Below are 22,809 nucleotides of genomic sequence, written 5' to 3' on the forward strand. Positions count from 1 at the left end.
TCAACATGCCAGCAGGCTTTTCTATAGAAATTTAGAAGCTGACTCTAAAATTTATGTGGAAAAGCAAAGGACTTAGAATATCCAAAACAACTTTTAAAAAGAAGAACAAAGTTGAGTTAAAATACCTGATTTTAAAGCTTACTATAAAGCTAGAGTAATTGTGACAGTATGGTATCGGCATAAGGAAAGACATGGAGATCAATGAAACAAAATTGCGAGTCCAGAAATAGACCCATAAGGATACGGCCAGTTGCTCTTCCACTAAGTTTCCAAATTCATTCAATGCAGAAATAATAGTCTTTTCAATAAATGATGCTAGAATAACTGATATTTATATGGAAAAAGAAATGTATTCAAGAGTCAAGGTTTAATAAAATTTAATATTTTTTACTAATTCATCAAGCAAACTCTTAAGCGCAGTTGGCTCTTTTCCTATGAGTGCATCATGGGGACGAATGCAGTGACTATTAACACAGTTTGGTGCGAATGTCTTGATTCATACTAGCTACCAGTAGTTTTACCCACCATTGCCTTTGTGCCCACAGTGTCAGTGTGTCAACACAGAGAAAAAGGCCAGTAACATTTTAGTATTGTCGCGAAAATAGTTTTGACCTTGTGGACCCCCTGAAAGGACCTGTGGAACGGACTTTGAGAACTATTGGTCTAGAAAGAGGTAAAGAGAGAAAAGAAGGAGGACTGAGACCAAGCCTTAAAGAAATCTAGTATTTAACGGCCTAGTAGGAGGATGAACCTAACCGGAAACACTGAAGGAGCAACCTGGGAGGTGAGAGCAAAACCCAAGAGTGCAGAGTCAGGGAGCCAAGAGAATGCTGTCGGGAGGGGGAGGGCGAACAGCAGGGATGCTGGGTGAGGACCAGGGAGAGGAGAGACGAAAGACGCCCATCGGCTCATCGTCCTAGCGACATGCATGTCACCGGTGCCATTAGCAAGAGCTCATTCCACCAAGTGAAGTCAGATTGGAGGGAGTTGGGAGAGCGTGAGAGGTGAGAAAATGAAGCTGGCGAGGAGAGACCTGCCTTCAGAGAAATTTGTGATGGGGAAGAAAAAGACAAGGCAGTAGCTGAAGGAGGGAGTCGCGACTGTTCATTTACCGTAAACGAACAAAGGAATGGCCTGGTGATGCATTGCATGTGGAGAATAGAGCAAAAGAAAACTCCAAGATGAGCCTGCTTTCCAGCTTATGGAACTAGGGGAATAGTGATCTGTTTGTTGAGAAGGAAACAAGACCCAAGTTTGGTGGGGCATACCTGTAGTTTGAGTTGAGGAAGCATTTATCTAGGAAATCTTAATCTCCCCTGTAAATAAGTTGGGTTTTTCTCCCCCAAACCTCGAAGCCTGCTTACAGCTTCTGTTGGTAACAAACATTGAGAGCTTCAGAGTCTTAGTTAATGCTCTTTGTATCTAGTCTCTTCTCGGAGTTAAAAGTTCACCTTAGTTTTACTATCTAATCAAAAAAATGTTATGTTTTCACATAGTGGAAGATACTCAAATTTTGTCCTATTAGAGAAATTTATATCTTTAATTAAAACTATTTTGGTCCACTTAATTGAGCATTTTCTTATTTTAATGAACAGAATTAACTTGAGTCATTTTTTTCTATGCAGAGTGAGAAATTATAAGCAAATGGTTTCCAATATTTGCCTAAATGTATTTTTATCCTCCCTAATCTTATATAGGAATTCCGAGAATACAGTTGCCCTAAAATTTTAACGTTTTCAGCAATGTATGCTTGTCCACGGAAAGAACAAATTCTTTTTAAATAAAGGAGCTCCTGTCGTCAATTATTTCCATTTAGTATGAGTGAAGGAAGGAAAAACACTTCCCTACTCTCATTTGTAGGGACCAGTTTTCTGAGTTCATTTAACGTAAAGATAATTAAGGTTATTCAAGTAAAATAGGAAGAAATAAAGATTTTTTTAAATAAATGCTACTGAATTAAAGAAATAACGGATGTGTTTTTAGAGCTACCTGATTTCAAATTACAGATAGCGGAAGAGGTACAGACCTTGGAGCTGAAATGATTTCACAAGGTGTTTGAAATAGCTGCCTCCCTTTTTATCTCAAAGATTAGTGTACAAAGTCAGAAAGTAAGTTTAAAATCATAGCAGTCTTTAAAATATTACACACTCTAATGAAAGAAAAACTCTATGTTATGCAACTATTTTCATTAAAATTTACCCATGAATTTAATGCATTTCACAATTTGAGAAAATAATCTGATAAGCTACCAAAAAAAAACTGGGAAGCCATATGAAAGATATGGAAGTTTTCACCTTTGATCTTTCACTTCCCCTTGAATTACAAGGTAAAATAAGTTCTGAAAATTTCAGAAGATGACATTTTCCATTATATTTCCTTTCAATTTTTTAAACTCTTGTTTAATAAAACAGGTATTACATGTGTATGATAAGCAATTAAAACAATGCCAGAAAAGTCCTTGAAAAATTTTTCTGTCTCCTAATTCCTCTCCCCAAAAATACCCCTACCGGTTTTGCATTTCCATTTCCAGAATGCTCCTTGCATAATAAAGCACATGTGTGTGTTCTTCGTCTGTTTTGTATGCAAGTGGCAGTGTATTCATACTGTTCAATAGCTCCTCGTTGTTAGCTAATATCTTAGAGGTATTTCCCTAGCAACATCTGTAGAACCGCCCCATTCTCTTAGCAGCTCCGTAGAATCCCATCGCAGGGTTGGAACCATAACTTAATTGGTCTCCCCTTAGACTGGGAGGCAGCATTGAATCCAGGTCAAGCAATCAGACTCGGGCCAGTCTGGGTTCGAATCCTGACCCTACTACTTCCTCACCGTCAACTTGGACAAATGACTTAATTTCTGTGCCTCAGTTTTCTCATCTGAAAAAGGGGATAATGACATTAGCCACTTAATAGGTTTTTGTTGGGGGTTAAATGAATTAATATCGGTAGAATACAGAATAATGCCTAACCCTATTAAATGCGATACAAATGTTTCTTACATACATGGATGTCTAGATTGTTTCCAGTCTTGCTGCTACAGACGATGCTGCAGTGAATGTTCTAGTACTTGTGTGAATATCTATGCACAAGATCTGAGAACTTGAGTTACTAAAGGGTAAGGAGAAAAAATATATATATATGTATATATATGTTCTATATATTATAATGTCCCTTTATCAGAGAGCCTTCCCACACCTCTCATCTAAAGTAGCACCCTACGTACACTATACCCCCTTACTATGCTGGATTTTTCTTCCTTAGTATTTATCACTGTTTGACATAGACATTTATTTAGAACTTTATATTTTTAATTCCACAAATTGGCCCAAATTTCTTCTCTTTACCTTTGGAAAGAAAAATAACAACCAGAAACCTGAGAAGCCTCCTGTGTTCTAGATTTTGTCGTTGCTTTAAAGAGGCTTAGGAAGAACCCGACATCTGGAAGCCGCGGGTCATGCAGCGCTCCCCACACTCTTTCCTGCTTGTGCTGGGAGGTGAGGAAGTTACTGTCCCTCCCTGCCTTCTGGGGGCTGCAGAATCCCCGCAGAGAATGAGGGGCTGTGACTGTCTGTGTGACACGTGTAATGACATGGGCAGCCGAATAAATTCTGGAGGAAACAGAAGAGGTAAGTAATCCTACTTTGAAGTTTCAGGAAGAGAGATGTGGCAGAGGCTGTCCTGCATATCTACCCTTATCCTTACCTGACTCCTAGCTGCCAGCCCCCATATTTCCTGCCTGAGGACTTTCTTTGGCCCCCAGGTCTCCCTTTGCCCCAGGATGACAGGTCATAAGTGCAAGGAAAGGATGAAACCTCCTCCCTCCTGACCCCTCCATCGCTGACTGATAGGAGGAGGTGTACAAATACCCAGCACTCCTGCCCCTGGACAGGGTAACCCTGAGGACCCCGAGTTCTCCAGCAGGACTGATTTCTGATTACTCGCAGTAATACCCTGTTTGAAAACAAACGCTTTTTGCTGCCCTCCCTTCCTCGTCTGACTCCCCTTTCCCGGCTGGTGTTTCCTGGGATCACCTCCCACCTAAACTGCTTGCTCTTGACACCTTGGCTCGGTGCCTGCTTCTAGGGGAACTCAAAGCAACACAAGACATGCTGGGGTTATGTTTCAGGGGGAAAATTAAGTATGTGTGTTGGGGGGGGGAGGTGTAAGATCCCTAAGTTCATAAACTCACATCCTGGGTGTGTAAGAGTTTTGTGCATTGGCCACACTCATGGAGCAGTGCTGGTCAATGTGTTAGTCAGTGTGCAGAGTGAATATCTTAGATTTCTTCCCTTAGATAGATGATAATTCTCATTTCCATTTATCAAACTAATTTCCTTCTGGAGATATCAAAAATTGCTTATCAATCCAAATCTCTATTTAGTAGAAATTAATTTGATGATAGATTAAATTATATTTAGATCTACTTAGGATCAGAACAATATAGCTTTTTGAACTGAAAAAAGGTATTAAAAAATACTAGTGGGAAAATATGATGGCATGCCCACACTTGCCACAGAAAGGCAATGTCAAATATATGGGAAGCAAATTCAAGAGGAAATCTTTCAGGCTAAAACTAAAAATTGCTGCTGTGTTCTGAGGTCTAAACAACCAACTTCAAGGCTAACTTTTGAGATCCAATCCATGAATGTGTGCATGGGAATACTCGCTGAACTGCATGTGCAACTGCAGCTGGAAAGCCTATGGATAAGTTCTTTTCTAACAGGAATGAGATGGAACGAGATTCTGGGAATGCAGAGCAGTACACTCTGGTTTGACAAACAATATTCTCATCTGGAAGAGACAGCAGGTGTAAAACGTACAGGGCCTTGCTTATCCAAGCTGTGCTTCCGTTTCTGCATCTGTTCAGGGGGACCACCTCGATGATTCTTTGGACAGGTCTGGGGGTTAATTTTTTTTTGGGGGGGGGGGAAGATTAGCCCTGAGCTAACATCTGCTGCCAATCCTTCTCTTTCGCTGAGGAAGACTGGCCCTGAGCTAACATCCGTGCCCATCTTCCTCTACTTTATATGTGGGACAGCTGCCACAGCATGGCTTATCACGTGGTGCCGTGTCCGCACTGGGGATCCGAACCGGTGAAGCCCAGGCTGGCGAAGCAGGACATGCGCATTTAACCGCTGCACCACCAGGCCAGCCCAATATATATGTTTTTATAAAGATACATATGTATATGTATCTAAGAGTGTGTGTGTGTATTAAACTTTTATTTTTTACAGCCTGTCTCTCCCACTAGACCTGAGCTCTAGGAAGGCAGGGACTATGTTTTGCTCACTAGTATGTTCTCAGTATCTGTAGTAGGAGCTCAATAATTAGTTTATTTACTTGTGTGTGTGTGTGCTCCTTTCCGTTTTTGTGGTAAAATATACATAATATAAATTTACCATTTTAACCTTTTTTAAGTGTACAGTTCAGTGGCATTAAGAACATTCACATTCTTGTGCAACCGTCACCATCCATCCATCTCCAGAATGTTTTTCAATCTCCCCAACCGAAATTCTGTACCCATTAAACATTAACTGCCCCCTGATCCCAACCCCTGGCAACCACCATTCTACTTTCCATCTCTATGAATCTGACTACTCTAGGTACCTCATATAAGTGGAATCACATGCTATTTATTGTTTTCCGACTGGCTTATTTCACTTAGCATTATGTCTTCAAGGCTCATCTATGTCATCACATGTATCAGAGTTTCCTTCCTTTTTAAGGCTGAATAATATTCCATTGTGTGTGTATACATGTATATATATCATATTTTGTTTATCCATTCATCTGTCGATGGCCACTTGGGTTGCTTCCACCCCTTGGCTATTGTGAATAAAGCGGCTATAAACGTGAGTCTATATATATGTACGTGCTCAAGTCTCTGATTTCAACTCTGTGGGGTACATGCTCAGAAGGGAATTGCTGTATCATATAGTAGGTTCTAATTTAAAGATTTTGAGGAAGTGCTACATTGTTTTCCTGAACAGCTGCAACATTTTACACTCCCACCGACAGTGCACAAGGGTTACAACTTCTCCACATCCTTGACAACACTTGCTATTTTCTATGTTTTGATCATAACCATTTTAATGGATATGAAGCCATCAATAGTTATTTTTTGAGTAAACAAATAAACAAATATCTCTGAATTAGAATAATTACTATTTATTGCATTGTATCTTGTCTAAAGATATTAGTGTTTTCAAAAGGATGCTTGTATCCTTTTGAGATATACTGTCTCAGTTCAATTCAATAGCAAGAACATTGGAGTGTCCATTTTATATAAGACATCTAATAGGCCCTAAGACAAAATATATTGCTAAACCCAAATTACTGCTTTAGTTAAGATAAATAATGTCCATTGTCAAAGAGAGACTGTACTAAAAATCTTTCAAGATCCTCCTATACAGACTCATTTATGGCATGTAATTAAATATTTAAACACAATAAAAAGTAATATTCATTCTCAAAACATTGAGCATAGAATTACCATATGATTTAACAATTCCACTCCCAGGTATGTACCCAAAAGAACTGAAAACGGGTATTCAAATAAAAGCTTGCACACGAATGTTCCCAGAGGCACTATTCAATAGCCAAAAGGTAGAAACAACCCAAATGTCCATTAAGGGATGAATGGGAAAACTAAGTATAGTATATTCATACAATGAAATATGATTGAGCCATAAAAAGGAATGAAGTATGGATACATGCTACAACATGGATGAACCTTGAAAACATTACTGCAAGTAAAACAGGCCAGACACAAAGGCCACGTATTTAATGATTCCATTTTTGACATATCCATAGAGACGGAAAGCAGATCAGTGGTTGCCAGAGTCTAAAGGAGTGGAGAGCAGGAAGTGAGTGCCCGTTGGGGAGATGAAAATGTCTGGAACTAGACAGAGGTGATGGTTGCACAACATTGTGAGCATGCTGAGTGCCACTGAACGTAGGCCTTCCGATGGTTAAAATCGTGATTGTTTTTCTACGTGAATTTTACCTCGAATAAAAAAGAAAAGTAGCATACCTCCACCAGCAGAGAGGGTGGGCAAAGTGCAAACAGTACAGAAAGGTACGAGGAAGAAATTCTTCCTCCTTGTGCTCCAAGTCCCTTCCTCAGAGGTAATTGCCAATGGTTTCCTGTTAAATCGTTCCAGAAAATATTGGCGCTTAGGCTTTTTTTTTTTTTTTTTAACAGAAATTGGATCATATATTGGAAGATTCTCTCTGAGCTAACATCTGTTGCCAATCTTCCTCTTCTTGCATGTGAGCTGCCATCTCAGCATGGCCATTGACAGACGAGTGGTGTAGGTCCATGCCAGGAACCAAACCCGGGCCACTCAAGTGGAACAGGCTGAACTTAACCACTAGGCAACCAGGGCTGGCCCTGGCTCATTCATTTTAACAGTTGAATAGTAATATTTTATTGGCTGAAAGTACCTTTCTTTGTTTACTAGCCCCCTCTTGATGGATGCTTAGGTTGTTTACAGTTCTAGCTACTTCTAGACCACAATGTAGACAATGCAACATTAAACATTCTTATTTAAAGATCTTTGTGCACATATGCAAACACATATGTAGGATAAATTTCTGAAACTGGGTGTGCTGGTTATACTGTGACACCCTCCCCAATTCATATTTGAAGCCCTAGCCTCTGATGTGACTGTATTTGGAGACAGGGCATTTAGGGAGGTAAGGTTAAATGAGGTCATAAGGGTGGGGCCCTAATTCAATAAGATTAGTGTCCTTATAAGAAGTGGAAGAGATACCAGAGATCTCTCTCTGTGTGCACATGTAAGGACATAGGGAAAAGATGCCATCTACAAGCCAGGAAGAGAGTTCTCACCAGAAACCAACCCCGATGGCACCTTGATCTTGGATTTCCAGCCTCTAGAACTGTGGGAAAGTAACTGTCTGATGTTTAAACCCCCAGTCCGTGGTGTTCTCTTATGGCAGCTGAGCAGGCTAATACGTTAGGTCAAAGGACCTACACATTGGTAATTTGATAAACAGGACCAAAATAATCCTCCAAAGCTATTGCTCCTCTTCACACTTCCACACGCAATGAACAAAACTTGCTTCTCCAATACCCTCACCAACACTGGGTATCACACTGTTTAATCTTTGTCAATCTGAGAAATGCAAAAGAGGTACTTAATTTTAATGTATGCTTCAAGTCGAGACTTTTCCAAATGTGTGTGTGACTTTTAATAAGCAAATTCTTCATCCTCCCCCTCCATCCCTGGAAGCCATTATGCGGTATGACACGAAAGCTTATTCAACTCCACAGAGACGTTTCAAGCAACTTTCTTATTCACTTTCCACTTCCTCTTGCTTCTTTCATATTTCATGAGTTGAAATGGCTATAAAAGAGCTAAAGGTAAGTGAACATTATTTTGAGGTCTCTCATATTTGGTAGTAAGATATTTAATTCACAGTGATTTGGGAAAATGAGCTATGGGTCGTATAATACTATAGATGAAAATAACATCCCACTGGAGTCTAATTTTCTCGACTGCCTGATCACAATGTGAAATGGATTTGAACAGTTTTAGAACAGAAGTAGTTACCACGTGTGTCCACAGACTCTTAGAAGTAGGGATGGGGGACGTGCAACTTCTGTTCTTTGAAATATGTTGAGCTAGAGTCTTCCTGAGCATTCTTCTTTCCTCCTTCTCACCACTTGGGAGTGCAAGGATGTGTCACCAGGACACTGCCCCAGGGGCTCCCAGGGGCCCCATTCGAGTTACGCATCCCTTAGGCCTGTCCTCCAGGTGCTTGCATTCCAGCCAACTGAAAAAAGATTGGCTACAATGACATATATTGATAGAAAACACATCCACACACCCATGGACCATTGGACCGTGAGCAAGGCCCCTGACTTATGCCTCTTTGTACCACAGTGTTAAATGTTGGTGGAATGAATGAATAAATGTATATACATACGAATGAATGGCAAAGACATCAATTAGTTAGGTACTCAGATGTTTCTTGGGAAAGACGTTATTTTGGCCAAGAGGCTGAGCATAGCTTTTGATCTTCCTAAGATTCAGTCATGACCTTGTAGCCACATTGGCAAGATGTGTAGGTTAAACAGATTGATCGAGCTGCTGTAGCCTTAGTGTCACCTAGGAGAAATTGAAATGTTTTGCACACAAACACACACACACTTATACACACTCACACAAAACTAATTACAATTTAAGAAGCTGGCATGAAATGATATCTTGTAACTCACTGTATTTTAGCATCAATTCACAGATGCTGATTAATCACTGAACATTCATTATGGTTGTGTGTTTTCAGGTCCAGTTTTAGAACTCTGAACAAGGTCAATAATCTAATGCTGCTGCGGTCACAGTCCCTCACTAATTCCTGAGAGCCAAGAACTCCGTCTCAAGCGTTCTCCTGAGCCCTGGGAGAAATGACTTTCAGTATATCTTAAATTTGTTATATAGGTTAGTTTCAAAACAGATCGGGGCTACAAATTTGAAACTGTTCCACTAGCATGATGTCACAGGAGTTTTGTAAGTGGTGACCTTCGCAGCTTCTAGTTGCGGCACATGGCGTGTGGCCTCCTGGAGCTCTATGCTTTACTCTCTTAGTTTTCCTCGCTGTGTAATGGGTCCTCCTGTTTGTACTCAGCCTGCAAATTTTCACTTGGTTTTTTTCACCTCCACCAAACAAAGACGGAAATTGTCCCCTCCTTATTCCGCCCATACTTGTCAAACCCTATAGGACCATCCTAAAACTCCAGGGTAATTGTAACTTAAACTATTCGAATTTTTCTTGAATGAAATGACTTTTAGGCTGGACACACAATAGCAATAAGGGAAAAGCTCAGCATCCTTTGTCTTGCATTTTACTTTAGAAAAGGCCCTTGTGGCTTGGCTTGCACGTCTGCAAACCAAGCTTGCCTTACTGCCTCTTTGTGAGCAGTCAAAGCACGATGTGCAAGTTCAATGCGTACTTAATTCTGTCTGTGGCAATTCTGCTGTTGACGATGCCTGCCATGAAACATGCTGGAGGGTATGAGGTGGAAATGAACAATAGACTAGGATGTTGCTTGGATGGGAAGGCAGAGTGCTGAGTGAACGAGTAAGTGCCGAGGAAGTGATCTTATTTTGGAAACTTAAAATTTGAAGTCACGGGGGCTGTTTTGTTTGGTTGTGTGTATGCTCTGTGCGTGTATGTGTTTAACACATTTACAGAGTAAATAAACATTCCAAACAGTTCAGGAGGGTACGAGATAAGATGACTGCCCCCTGCTTCACGGATTTCTAATTCTCTGGATCCCTCCCCAGCCCCCGCCAGCCTCTGTGCCCTTCCAGAGTCTGTTTATGCAGATGCACACACGGACACACTCAGGACTGGTTGCATACTGTAACACTGTCGTCCACTTGGTTTGTTCTGTTTTGCTTTTCCATAACAATACATACATTCAACAAATGCTTATTGAGCACCTAGTCAATACTGGATCCTGTTCTAAGCGCTTGGGATTGAGCAAGGAACTAAACAAACTATACGCGTTTTCTATTGCTGAGTAACAAACTACCATGAGTTTAGCAACTTAAGACAACAGACACTGATCATCTCCCAGTGTCAGTGGGTCGGGTCTGGTCAGCGCCTAGCCAAGTTCCCGCCCTCAGGGTCTTGCCAGGCTGCGCCAAGCTGCCAGCAGGGCTGCCTTCTCCTCTGGAGGCTCTGGAGCTGCCTGCAAGCTCACTCCAGTTGTTGGCAGAATTCGTTTCCCTGCGGCAATAGGACTGAGAGGTTCAGCTTTCACTGGCTGTTGGTCAGAGGCCCCGGGTTCCCTCTGAGAGGCTGCCCTCAGGCAGGCGGCTTCATCAGGGGCAGCAGGAGCCGGAGAGTGAGTCTGCCAGCAGCACGGAGTCCTGTGTTATGCAACGCCATCATGGGAATGCCACCCCATTGCTTTGCCACATTCTGTTGGTTAGAAACAAGTCACACGTTCCGCCCACACTGAAGGAGAGGGAATTTCACAAAGACAAACAAAAACCAGGGAGCAGGGATCATGGGGGGCCACCTTAGAGTCCATCTGCCTCACAAACCAAGCCCCGGCTGCCATGGAGCTCACATTATAGTGGGGAGGACGGACAACAGAAGAACGGACAAATAAATCTCGGGGCTGCAAACAAGTGGTAAAGCCGAACAAGAAAGCCCGCTGAGGGGAAGGAGCACTGTCGCAGAAGCGGGCAATCAGGGCAGGCTTCGCTCGGGCAGCAACACTGGAACAGAGACCTGAAGAAAGTGAGGGAGCCACAGAGAGAACTGAGAGAAGTGGGCTCCAGCCTAAGACAGCACGTGCATGGCCCCTGCCTCGTGAGCATGCCGGAGTCCTGTAACAGCGGACCAGTGTGGCTGGAGCACAGGGCTCCGGCAGTAGGACACAAGACTAGAGAGGAGAGCGGGTCAGATCAGGTAGGTCCTTGTGGATGTAAGGATCTCTGAGAGATGCAGAGCCATCAGAAAATCTGGGGCAGAGGTGGAACACCGTTTGGCCTACCTTTGCAAAGGATCCCATTGCTCCTGGGATGGGAACAGACTGAAGGGAGGCGTGGGTGGGAGCAGACAGACCAGTTTGTAGGCTGTTTGAATAATCTCAGCAAGAAACAATAGTGATTTGGATGGAGAGGTGCTGGTGTGTTTCCTGGATAGCAGGACGCTATAGTCAGATGGTGGAGCATGCAGCGTCCATGGTGGAATGGACGTGCAGCGGGAAGGAAAGAAAAACATTAAGGATTTTAGCCTGAGCAGCTTTGACTTTGAAGAACAAAGTCACCATTTACTGAGATGCAGAAGACAGTGAGAGAAATGGGTTTTGGCAGAAAAAATCTAGAGTTTGATTTTATTATGCACTTTAAGGAGATAGTCAAATTTGTATTTTTAAAAGTCCACTCTGGGTGCCACGAGATGGAGGGGGTTGAAGTGTGGACCTCTGAGGCCAACACTTGGAAAGGAATTGTGGAAGCCTTAGCCTGGGCAAGAAGTGGGGTAGCCAGGGCTTGCGGATGGGGTGGGAGTAGAGCGGAGTGAATGGCCTGAGACGTGTTCTGGAGGTCACATAGGGAAGGTTTGGGGGTGGTCTGAGCGGGGGATGAACACTTTTGTTGGGGGGAAGATCAGGCACGTCTGATAGACATAAAGCAGAGGGCGACTCAGAGCAGAATGAGAACAGCAGTAAAGTGGGCTACTCCAGGGGCTTGGAACCTTCTTTCACGACCAAGCGTCTTAGTTCGGGCTGCTATAGCAGAACACCACTGACGGGGTGGCTTATAAACGACAGAAATTTATTTCTCACGGTTCTGGAGGCTGGAAGTCCAAGGTCAGGGTGCCAGCGTGGTCAGGTTCTGGTGCAGACTCTCTTCCAGTTGCATGCTGCTGACTGTCCACTGTGCCCTCGTAGGGTGGAGGGCAGAAAGAGGGAACGAGCTCTCTCATGACTCTTAGAAGGGCACCAATCCCATTCATAAGAGCTCCCCCCTCACAATCTCATCTAAATCTAATCACCTCCCAAGGCCCCACCTCCTATGCCATCACGTTGTGGGGAAGGGTTTCAACACATGAATTCTGAGAGGACTCAGACATTCAATCCACAACATTCTGCCCCTGGACCCCTCAATTCATGTCCTTCTCACCTACAAAACACCCTCACTCCATTCCCCAAATCCCAAAAGCCTTAACTCACTCCAGCACCAATGCTCAAGTCTGAAGTCCAAAGTCTCATCTAAAGAGCATCTGAATCAGGTGTGGGTGGGATGTGATGATTCATCCTGAGGTTAATTCCTCTCCAGCTGTGAACCTGTGAAGCCAAAAGAGTTATGTGCTTCCAAAACACCATGGTGGGACAAGCATAGGACAGACACTCCGAGAAACAGGGAAGAAGGGAGGGGTGATGGGGCCCAAGCAAATCCGAACCCTAGCAAGGCAAACTCTAAGAGATCTTAAGCCTCCAGAATAATTCTCTTTGGCTCCATGCGCTGCCGTCTAGGCCCACAGGGGCAGAAATCCCAACATCCTAACCCACTGGGGTGGCAGTCCCAGCCCCGCTTGGGTGGAGGTACTGCCCCCAGCAGCCCCACTAGGCAGGAGTCAGCCCCCAGGGCTCTGCCAGGAAGCCCCATCCCCACAGCTCTAGGCAGCCCTGCCCCTACGGCTCTGGGTGGAGGCTGTCTGGCCTGTTGGAAGAAAGGCAATGGTCCCCTCTTCTGAAACCAAGAAGGAAGGCCTGATGATCTCTGAATCGCTTTTGTGGTTATACTACCCTTGTCTTAAAGAATTGTGCACAGTCTCAGCCAAATAGCTCTATGGTCTCATCCTGTAAAATCCACAAAGTCTAACAGCCTTCCTTCATTCCTTCCCATCTCCCACTCCCTCAGGTCAAGCTAGCAAGTTTCCACCTGGGGTGACTGATTACCTGTGGTTCATACCCATGCTCGTTTCCCAGTGACCCAGTGGTGGCTTGGCCATATCCTTAGTGTTCTCATTCTTTGCAATAAGGATAGGCTGAGAATTTTCCAAATCGTTAAGTTCTACCTCCTTTTTGCTTAATAGTTCTGTCTTTAAGTCATTTCCCTCTTCTTGAATTCTACTATAAGCAGCCAGGAGGAGCCAAGCCACACCTTCAACACTCTTTTTAGAAATGGCTTCAGTTAAATATTCCATTTCAACTCTTGCTAATCTTTTTTTTTTTTTTCCGCTTTTCCTCCCCAAATCCCCCCAGTACATAGCTGTATATTTTTTCACTTGTGGATCCTTCTAGTTGTGGCATGTGGGACACCTCCCCAACATGGTCCGATGAGCGGTGCCATGTCCACGCCCAGGATCCAAACCAGTGAAACCCCGGGCCGCCGAAGCAGAGCGTGCGAACTTAACCACTGGGCCACGGGGCGGCCCCCCTCCAATTTCATTGCTTGCAAGTTCTACCTTCTGCAAAACATTAGAACACGAACACAATTCAGCCAAGTTCTTTGCCACTTTATAACACGGATCGCCTTTCCTCCAGTTTCCAATAACATGTTCCTCATTTCCGTCTGAGACCACATCAGAATGGCCTTTACTATCATATTTCTATCAACGTACTATTCGTGACTACTCAGGTATTCTTAAGAAGACTGAGGCTTTCTCTATAGCTCTCTTTTTTTTCTGAGCACTCGCCAGAATTACCTTTAAATGTTCGTTCATGGTATTGTAGGCTTTTTCTAGCATGCACCTCCAAACTCCTCCAGTCTCTACTCATCACCCAGTTCCAAAGCCACTTATGCACTTTTAGTAGGGGTGACAGCAGCACAGCCACTTCTCAACACCAATTTTCTGTATTAGTCACGGTTCTCCAGAAAAACAGAACCAGGAGTATATACATACGAATTATTTGGATTCACTATATATAATATATATCCATAGAGAGAGATTTATATGGGGATTTATTATGAGGAATTGGCTCACACAATTACGGGAGAGCAAGAAGTCCCCCGATCTGCTGTCTGCAAGTTGGAGACCCAGTAAAGCCAGCAGCACAATAAGTCTGAATCTGAAGGCCTGGGAACCTGGGACGCCAATGGTGTCAATCCCAGTTTGAGGGCTGGAGAAGATGAGATGAGATGTCCCAGCTCAGTCAGCGAGGCAGGAACAAAGGGGCGAGCTCCTTCCTCCTCTGCCTTTGTTCTATTCTGGCCCTTGACCTATAGGATAAGACCCACCCACCTTGGGGAGGGCAATTTATTTCACTGAGACCACTAATTCAAACGCCCAGAAATAATGCTTAACCTGGGCACCCCATGACCCGTCAAGTTGATACATGAAAGTAACCATCACACCAAACAAATCTTTTTTGAGGGAAAGGTCCTGACAGAATTTCAAGTTGTGCAGGTTCTAGCAAGAGAATATTCTGGAGTGAGCCTTTGACCTTTAGAAATCGAGTCTCTGCTTGGGTGCACTGATGAGTTAAAAAGAAACGATAAAATCAGAGAGTTCTTTGGGTGTTGGACCTCAGCTGAGCCTCTGGGCTCTCTCCAGAGCGCGGCTGCCCAGGGACTGTCTCCTGTTCCGCATGCTCACGTCCAAGGATGCTACTTCTCTGACTGCGGGAAAGACGGGGGAAGGAGCTGCCTTAATAGGTTCGTGGAAACTTGAATCTGAAAAATGTTTGGACTTTTTACAGATTGGTCAAAAACTATGAGAAAATGCACCCGTTATGGCAGTGGCTTTTTTTTCGTTGTCATTAGGCTAGGCAGGCAATTCTCTGTGGGGGCTTTAGCAGCCAGCCACCAGGGTCAAACTCTATAGAAACCCCACTCAAAGCAGAGATTATCCAGAAAAGGCAAATCTATAGAGATAGAAAGTAGATGAGCAGTTGCCTGGGGCTGGGGTTGGGAAAACGGATTGACTGCAAATGGGCCCTAGAGATCTTTTGGGGGTTGGAAATATTCCAAAATTGGATTGTGGCAGTGGTTGCATAACTATGTAAATTTACTAAAAAATCATTAAATTGTATGCTTAAAATGGGTGACTTTTGTAGTATATAAAGTATACTATAAAGCTCTTAAACACACACACATACACACGCGCACACACACATACACACACATACTCACTCCAAAGATCCCACAATGGCATACCATTAGAGCAATTTTGTTTCTAAAACAGGAATGGAAGAAATTTTGACTGTCCAGAACAAGACACAGGTTTCCATATTGCCTATTATTTTGAAGTCTCATTGAAAAACGATTCCTCTCCTTGGAATCTTCTTTGTATTCACGTAGGACAAAAAACATGGTACAATGATGTATATTTTGTGCAAAAGAGGGCAAGTTTGTAAGTGTGGCCTAAGTCAACGATTACTAACACCCGGAGCAAATGCTTCATAACCTAAATACTGAAGCTACTAATAACTATATGACTATTATTCATTGTTCTTGTTAACTCTGAAGTGGAGTAATATAATCACATGCTGTCTAAGATTTAATTATAATGACATTAATAATACTATGTAGTAGTATGTATGTGCGATTCTTCTTCTGTTTTCTTCAAATTAATAAATCAATGAAATCATATTTAAATTTGCCTGGTTCTTGGTAACTTGCTTTCTTCTCATTTCTCTACTCAATTTTTACTCCACAGAATCTTGGGGTTTCAGTAAACCTTTCAAGTTGAGACCATCAGCTCAACATTTTCCCCCTAAGAACAAGAATATTGAGAATGAAGAGGACATTACATTATGTGGGAAAATGTCTTGGTTTGTGATAGCTGGGTTTTTTGGCTCAGCAATTTAATGCGGATGGTTTTGAAGACTGTAATAAATGTGTTTTATAGCAGAATGAAAAGACTGAATAATCAAAATTTATTATTGAAATTAGCATAGTCTATGTCTGTGGATGCAAAGTAATAGATTCCTTTGAAACAAAAAACACTGCAGATTTTTTTTTGGAAAGTGAATACCTTTTGTGTATGTAAAATTCCCTACTGTTTTGCTTTAGATGGGATGATTTTTGAGGAAATCTATACCATGCTACACATTCAAGACTCAATTACATTATCTTATCATCTTGCACACAGAGTATATTCCTGCCTCAGGGCCTTTGCGCTTACTATTCCCTCTGCCTGGTGGATCATTCCCTAGATGGTCATGGCCCACTGCTTCATTTAAGTGCCTGCTCAAATATCACTTCCTCAGAGCAGCCTTCCCTGATTAGCCCACCTAAAAATAGCACACGGTCACTATCCCTTTTGCTGGCTTTCTTTTTCTTCACAGCACTTAACCACTGTCTGACCTTATACACCTTACCCACTAGAAGGTAAGATGCATAAAGGCAGGGACCTCAACAGTATTGTTCATTGCTGTCTCCCCAGATACAGTAAGTACATAATACTTGCTCAAGACGTATTTGTTGAATTAATTGAATGAACTGCAGGATGACTGTAAATATTTACATATTTTTCTCTCCCTAAGCAGACGGTAAATTCATGGAAGGCAGTCAAAGACCGTGGCTGCTTATTTGTCTTCTCTAAAGCACTCAGCTCAGTTCCGCAAGGACAGACAGACACTCAGCCCAGACCCACTGAACGACCCGGAGCCTCCTGGGCTGCCCACCCCGTGCCCTGTGCAGACCCACAACAGCAATGTCCTGCCCTTCAGCTCACGTTTCACAAAGTGCATTTATGTATATTAACTCATTTGATCATTTTGCCAATATTTTAGTAGTTCTTGAGGTTTGCCTGAAGAAATGAGCACTCAAATATAACAAATGTTAATTACAGCATGTACTATTGCTAATTTTGAATACTTTTGTTTTGGTCTTACATATTGGTATTTAATGTCTTCTTAGATATCTGAAAAAGTATTTTAAAAGACTGAATAACATGTAAAAGAAACAAAAATAAAAGACTATCTTGACACTGAGATGCGCATGGAGAGATTTCTGGAAGAGTGTTTCACAAAGTCTTCACGGAAACTTCCTAATATTTACTTTGGCTTTCCATTTTTCTCCTTTGAACTTTTAAAATAAATTTAAAGTCGTCAAAAGAACCCTATTTCTATACAGCGCTTTATTTTTGCTTGTCAGTGTGAATAGCGTAAAAAATACCACTACTCATTTTCCTGGCTCTGTAATTTTCAGTATAGAGCAAACTGCATTCCGAGAAAACTTTTAAGACTGATTTGTAGTAAAGCACTAACGACAGAACGAACTAAAATTCTGAAAGTTTTTTTTGTGTGTTTTCCGCATTTATGGCCACGTTATTCTCTCAGTAAGAAAAAAAAGGCAGAGCAATGCTTTGATCCTTGATAAATACGTAGTTTTTCCGCATTTGCCAAAAAAACCCTCCAGGGCACTGAGCTCCCGGAGCAGAAGGCCGGCAGCGGGTCGGCCTCGGAGGGCGCGGGGCAGGTGCTGGCGGCGGCCCGCTCCCCGTCCTCCTGCTTCACCGCAGACGCTGGGGGACACGCAAACGTCCGCCTCGGGGAACCTGCCGTCGCAAGCGACGCGGCCCCCGTCCGAGCCGCCAAGCCCGCAGCTGATCGCGGGCACCCCCGCAGCCCCTCCGAACCCCGAGCTCCGCGGGCGCGCGCACCTTCGCGGGCGCGCGCGTGACGGAACCGGCGCCCGCGGCTCACACGCTCGGCGGGGACGCGCGTGCGGCCTGAGGGCGGCCGCCGGCTCCCCGTCTCGGGCGCGGCGGCCGGGGAGCTGCGTGGAGCGGCGCCGCCCGCGGCCCCAGAGTGCGGGCCGGCCGGCCGGGCGCGCCCCCGGAGGAGCGCTCGGAGCGGAGCCCCCGGGCGGGGTCGGCGGGCCCGCGGGCTCCCGCGGGCCGTGGGGAGGGGCGATGGGCGGGGCGGCGCCTCCCACAGCCCCTTCCCTGAGGAGCCGGCGCGACCTCCGGCCGGCCTCGCCCGTCTCAGGGGCCGGCTCCCGAGGCCCGCCGGCGCGCGCGCGAGCGCCCGGACGCCCAGGTACGAGCGGCCCCGCCGGCGCGTGGCGGTTGGGCCAGGCGGTTGCGGGCCCGCCGCGCCCGCCGCGGCCTCTATGACGCACGCCGCGGCCTGCAGGCTGCGCGAGCGCCCGGCGCGGCGCGGCGGGGCAGGGCGGGGCGAGCGCGGGCGGGCGGGGCGGGGCGAGCGGGGCGGAGCCGGCGGAGGCCCCGCCCCGGCGCCGGAGAGCGAGGACGCTACGGAGCAGGCGCGTCCCCCGCCGCCGCCGCTGCCGCCGCCGCCGCCGCCGCCGCCGCCGCCGCCGCCGCCGCAGCCGCTCGCCCTTCTCTGGAGCCGCCGCCGCCGCCGCCATTTGCACGGGGACCCCGGTGACAGGGGCTCGGCGGAGGGGCGGAGGGAGGGGGAGGGCCCGCGGAGCCCCGAGGGCGGGAGCGACGCCGCCGGCGGGCCCCCTGCGCGACCGCGCCGCCCGCGGCGGGCCCGGAGCAGCCGCGGCAGCCGCCGAGGCCGGGCGTGCGCCTGAGGCGCGGCGGCGGCGGCGGCCCGCGGGAGGCCGGGAGGGGCGGGGGCAGCGGCCGCCGCCGTTTGATGGATCCGAGGATCGCCTGGTTCCAGCCAGAGCAGCTCGGACCGTCCAACAGTCTGTGGATGCAGATCTGGGAGACGACCCAGGGGCTGCGGAACCTCTACTTCGGCCACCACTGTCACAGCGGCGCGGCCAGCGGCGGCGCGGCCAGCGGCGGGAGCGGCGGCAGCCCCGGCAGCCCCGGCGGCGCGGCCCCGGCCCCGGCCCCGGCCGGCATGTACCGCCCCGCGCAGCCCGCGGAGCAGCGGGACTTCCTGCCCCTGGAGACGACCAACAACAACAACAACCACCACCAGCCCGCCGCCTGGGCCCGCCGGGCGGCCGCGGCGCCCCCGGCCCCCGCCGCGGCGCCCGCCCCGCACCCCCCGGCCGCCGGCCCGGCCGCCGAGCCCGCCGACCCGGCCGCGGGCGGCAGCAACAAGAGGAAGCGCGACAACAAGGCCAGCACCTACGGACTCAACTACAGCCTGCTGCAGCCCGGCGGCGGGCGCGCCGCGGGGCCCGGCCGCGCGGACGGCGGCGGCGGCGCGTACAGCGGGACGCCGTGGAAGCGGAGGAACTACAACCAGGGCGTCGTGGGGTGAGTGGCAGCGCGGCCGCCGGGCCCGGATCCTCCGCCGCCCCCGCGTGCGTGCCGGGCCGCTGGCTGCCGAGGGCGCTCCCGCGTTCGCGCGTCGCGGCGGCACGGCGGCCGGAGGTGCTGTCCTCGCCAGGGCAGAAGCGTCCAGAAGGCTCCTCCCTCCGCCGCCCGGCCGGAGTGCGGTCCGCGTGCCGCCTGCCCGCCGGGGACCCTGGCCCGCCTTTCTGTTTCTTGTTTCGAAAACCCTGCTGCGTTGGCGGCGCCTGGTCCTGCGGAGCGAGCACGAGGTGGCCGCGGAGCCGGCCGGTGGGACCGCGCGGGAGGCGGCGCCCGGGCCCCGCCCTGGGTCGCCCCCTGCGCGGCGCCGCGCTTGGGTCCCGGCAACTCGGTGCTGACTGGCGGCCGCGGCGCCGCCGGCGCTCTCAAGTTGGGCCGTGGCGACGCGGCTGCCGCGCGACCCCGGGGACCGCGCACGGGCGCGGGTGTCCCAGCTCGCGCTCTCTTCCGGGCACCCTCTGGGTGCAAGAGGTCGCTCGGTCTTTTTATTTTGTAAAATAAAGCTTTTGGGCCGCGGGTGCGTGTGCGTGCGTGTGGCTGGAGTGTGGAGAGGAGCTTCCACCTTGCTTTCCGTTTCTGAGCCTGTTTTCCATTGGGGCAAGGGAAATCACCGTTGGTAGTCCCTTGTGAGGCGTTTCTTGGACTCCCCGGTGAGGGCTGCGCGGCCTTGGCGAGCGGGGCCGGCCCGTGCGCGCGCCGGGGGTCTGGGGCCCGAGTCGGTGCCTGCTCCGCTGCGGCTCCAGCTCCCACCTTGCTGGACAGGCGCTCCCTCGGTAGGACTGGCGCTGGCGGGCCCGTCACGGGGCCTCAGCCCTTCAGGCTCGAGTCCTCTGTTGCTGGGCTTCAAGGGCGCTCTCCATGGTCATCACATTTTCAGAAAAGGCTGCTCGTTCCATCCTGTTAGCTTTTCCAAAACGAACCATAAACCTGTGGTTGAGTGACAAGCAGATTGATAGGGGGCTTCTAGTAGTTTCATTTCACAGGAATAAGCTCCAGTTATCATTAACTAAAACCTTGAAGTTCCCTAATTTCATTTCACCGAAGCTTCTGCATGTGTGTGTAGCAGAGATATATTATAGATCTAAAATGCTGGCTGCCTCTCTTTTTGCTAGATTAGAAATTGTTCTCTCTTCTACTTCTATTTAATGTCGAGGATACTGTAAAAGGTTCACATTTGAAGTTAGGAAGAAGCAAGATGTTCTTGTTCCTGATTCAAACATTGTGTTGCTCTCAGAGGGATTAAGAAGAGAAATTTCCATTTCTTAGAGGGATTAATGTTTAAAAACTGATTGTAAACCTGTTTAAAACTGCTTATCACTTCATCGGACTTTCATTCTTGTGCCTCCTCCTTTAGAGGATGTCAGCAGTTTAAATTTTTTATTTTATTTTATTAAGTGGTTCTAAGAGTGTCTGGCTGCTTAAAAATTCTTGTTTTGATTTATGGATCCTTATTTCTTGACTTTTACAGAAGTTTTGCTATTTTTAGTATAGGTATTTAAGAAACCTGAGTTCGGAGAGCACCTCACTGTTAGGCTGTTCTGAAATTAAATATAGTAAAAGTTCCCAGCATTCTGAGTTCTTGGGATGTGACGGGCGTTTAGCTGATAGGTTAACAAATTGTTAACCGATTTGTGGTGGTCCCTGGCCTCTGACCTGATAGTCCAGATAGGGAGAGGAGAAAAAGCCCATGAAGAGTGGACTAGAACTCTGGGACAGCCGTATGTGTACGTCCTCTCACATCTTTTTTGATCTCTCAGTGTTCTCTGCTTCAGCCGAACTAGTTGGTTGACTTACTCCCTGAACACTCCAAGATACGGTTCAAAATCCTGACTTCTCCCTTGCCCAGGTTCTTGGTTTTTTTGGTTCTTCCTCTGAAGTCTTAAGCTTAATGCTCTTACTATAGCTTGCTTATGTTTAATTTTTTTTTATTATAGATATGTTTGTTCTTACCCACTAGGTCGCTAGTTAAGATGGAAATTTCTTAAATGTAGAGTAAGATATTTGGATTTCGTCCTGAAGTCTTCATAGTCCTCTTTTAAAATGAAACTCGCCTGGGCTCACCATCTCAGTCTTCTTCTCCATCTACCCGCAGCCCCAAGGAATTTGTTCGCTTTCCTTTCTATCTTGTTAAAGTTACTTTTACTTATTCTATTTTTTGGGATTCATTTCCCTCCAAAGCTGCCTATGGTGTAGGAAGCAGTCCACCACCTGCTCCTTCTGGTCGTCCATGAGAATGAGCCATAAGCCCTTTTCTTTTCAAGGATTTAATTGTTGATCACCATGGAGAAAGAAGAGATGACAAAAGGGAGCTAACACAGGAAACTTATGGAGGATTCAGAGTCCTTGGTCCTGAGCCTGGTGTCCAGAAACTTCTTGTAGTAGGTGCTTGGTGCTTGTCCAAGCTCATGAGAATAGGTTTATATTGGCTGCACTGCCAGATCTTTAGATGTTTTTTCAAGGCTTGGATGACTTGTTCAAAGTAATGTTTGCAGTATGAATTTGACTGTGGGACATAAAGAAGACCCTGGTGGGAAACTGGGTTTAAGGAATAATTTCTTGAGATAGGATCATGGGAATGGGAAAGAAGAATGACTGAGAGAGATTCTACAAGGTAAGGCTGGAGAGCATTCTGACTCCCTTGTGGATTTAATAATGACAGTATAGCTTTGAACTGGAGTGACTGGGGAAATATTGGTATTATTATTGAAAATAGGCGTTAAGACTGTTGGTTAGCAGTAAAAGATAGGGTGATGTTTAGGTCTAGCAGGGAGTTGAAATTTGGGGGCTGAGATGTAGTCATCTTTACTGCGGTGGGGCAGTGTCTTTCTTTATGTCCACTGTGTCACAGTAAGCCCAGGATGCTGACACTATTCTTCAGCCCTGGCATTCTGGCCTCTTTTTGCTTGTTTCTACACAGTATAATCAGTGGGATTCGTGTTAGTGCTGGGCTCCAAAGTGATCAGGCAGATTAATATGGGTTGAATATGAAAGTATTATTCCAAGTGCTTGCTCTAAATATAATTTCTCTGCATTTTCAAATGTAGCCCCCAGTAGTTCTTTAGTGAACTATCTCTTCAGGTTATTGAATCTTACTGCATTTGGGTACTGAAATGTGCTTTCAAGAAGACAAGGTTTT

At 46.5% G+C, this 22,809-nt stretch overlaps 1 protein-coding gene and 2 long non-coding RNA genes across 5 annotated transcripts in view; 2 read left to right on the forward strand and 1 right to left on the reverse strand.

The window, feature by feature from the left end:
- The window catches only part of LOC138923352 (uncharacterized), a 42,244-nt gene extending 29,535 nt beyond the window's left edge, over positions 1-12,709 (reverse strand). Inside the window, exon 1 of the long non-coding RNA XR_011436840.1 lies at positions 12,325-12,709. This is a non-coding gene — a long non-coding RNA (uncharacterized lncRNA). The remainder of the gene's footprint in view (positions 1-12,324) is intronic.
- On the forward strand, positions 11,017-17,421 carry LOC138923351 (uncharacterized). Of its 2 annotated transcripts, XR_011436839.1 has the most exons (3): positions 11,017-11,444; positions 16,774-16,876; positions 16,975-17,421. It is a non-coding gene; the product is annotated as an uncharacterized lncRNA (long non-coding RNA). The 2 variants fall into 2 exon arrangements; XR_011436838.1 differs by lacking the exon at positions 11,017-11,444 and having other exon boundaries at positions 16,740-16,876.
- A 1,483-nt stretch (positions 17,422-18,904) lies between these two features.
- TENT4B (terminal nucleotidyltransferase 4B) overlaps positions 18,905-22,809 on the forward strand; it is a 67,716-nt gene continuing 63,811 nt past the window's right edge. Inside the window, exon 1 of one of the 2 annotated variants that reach the window (XM_023636937.2) lies at positions 18,905-19,616. In XM_023636937.2, the coding sequence (XP_023492705.2) occupies positions 19,039-19,616 (578 nt within the window). In that variant the 5' untranslated portion in view covers positions 18,905-19,038. The remainder of the gene's footprint in view (positions 19,617-22,809) is intronic. The other variant, XM_023636936.2, reaches the window with a different exon arrangement.

Source organism: Equus caballus, chromosome 3 (genome assembly GCF_041296265.1).
Source record: "Equus caballus isolate H_3958 breed thoroughbred chromosome 3, TB-T2T, whole genome shotgun sequence".
Classification (NCBI taxonomy): Eukaryota; Metazoa; Chordata; class Mammalia; order Perissodactyla; family Equidae; genus Equus; species Equus caballus.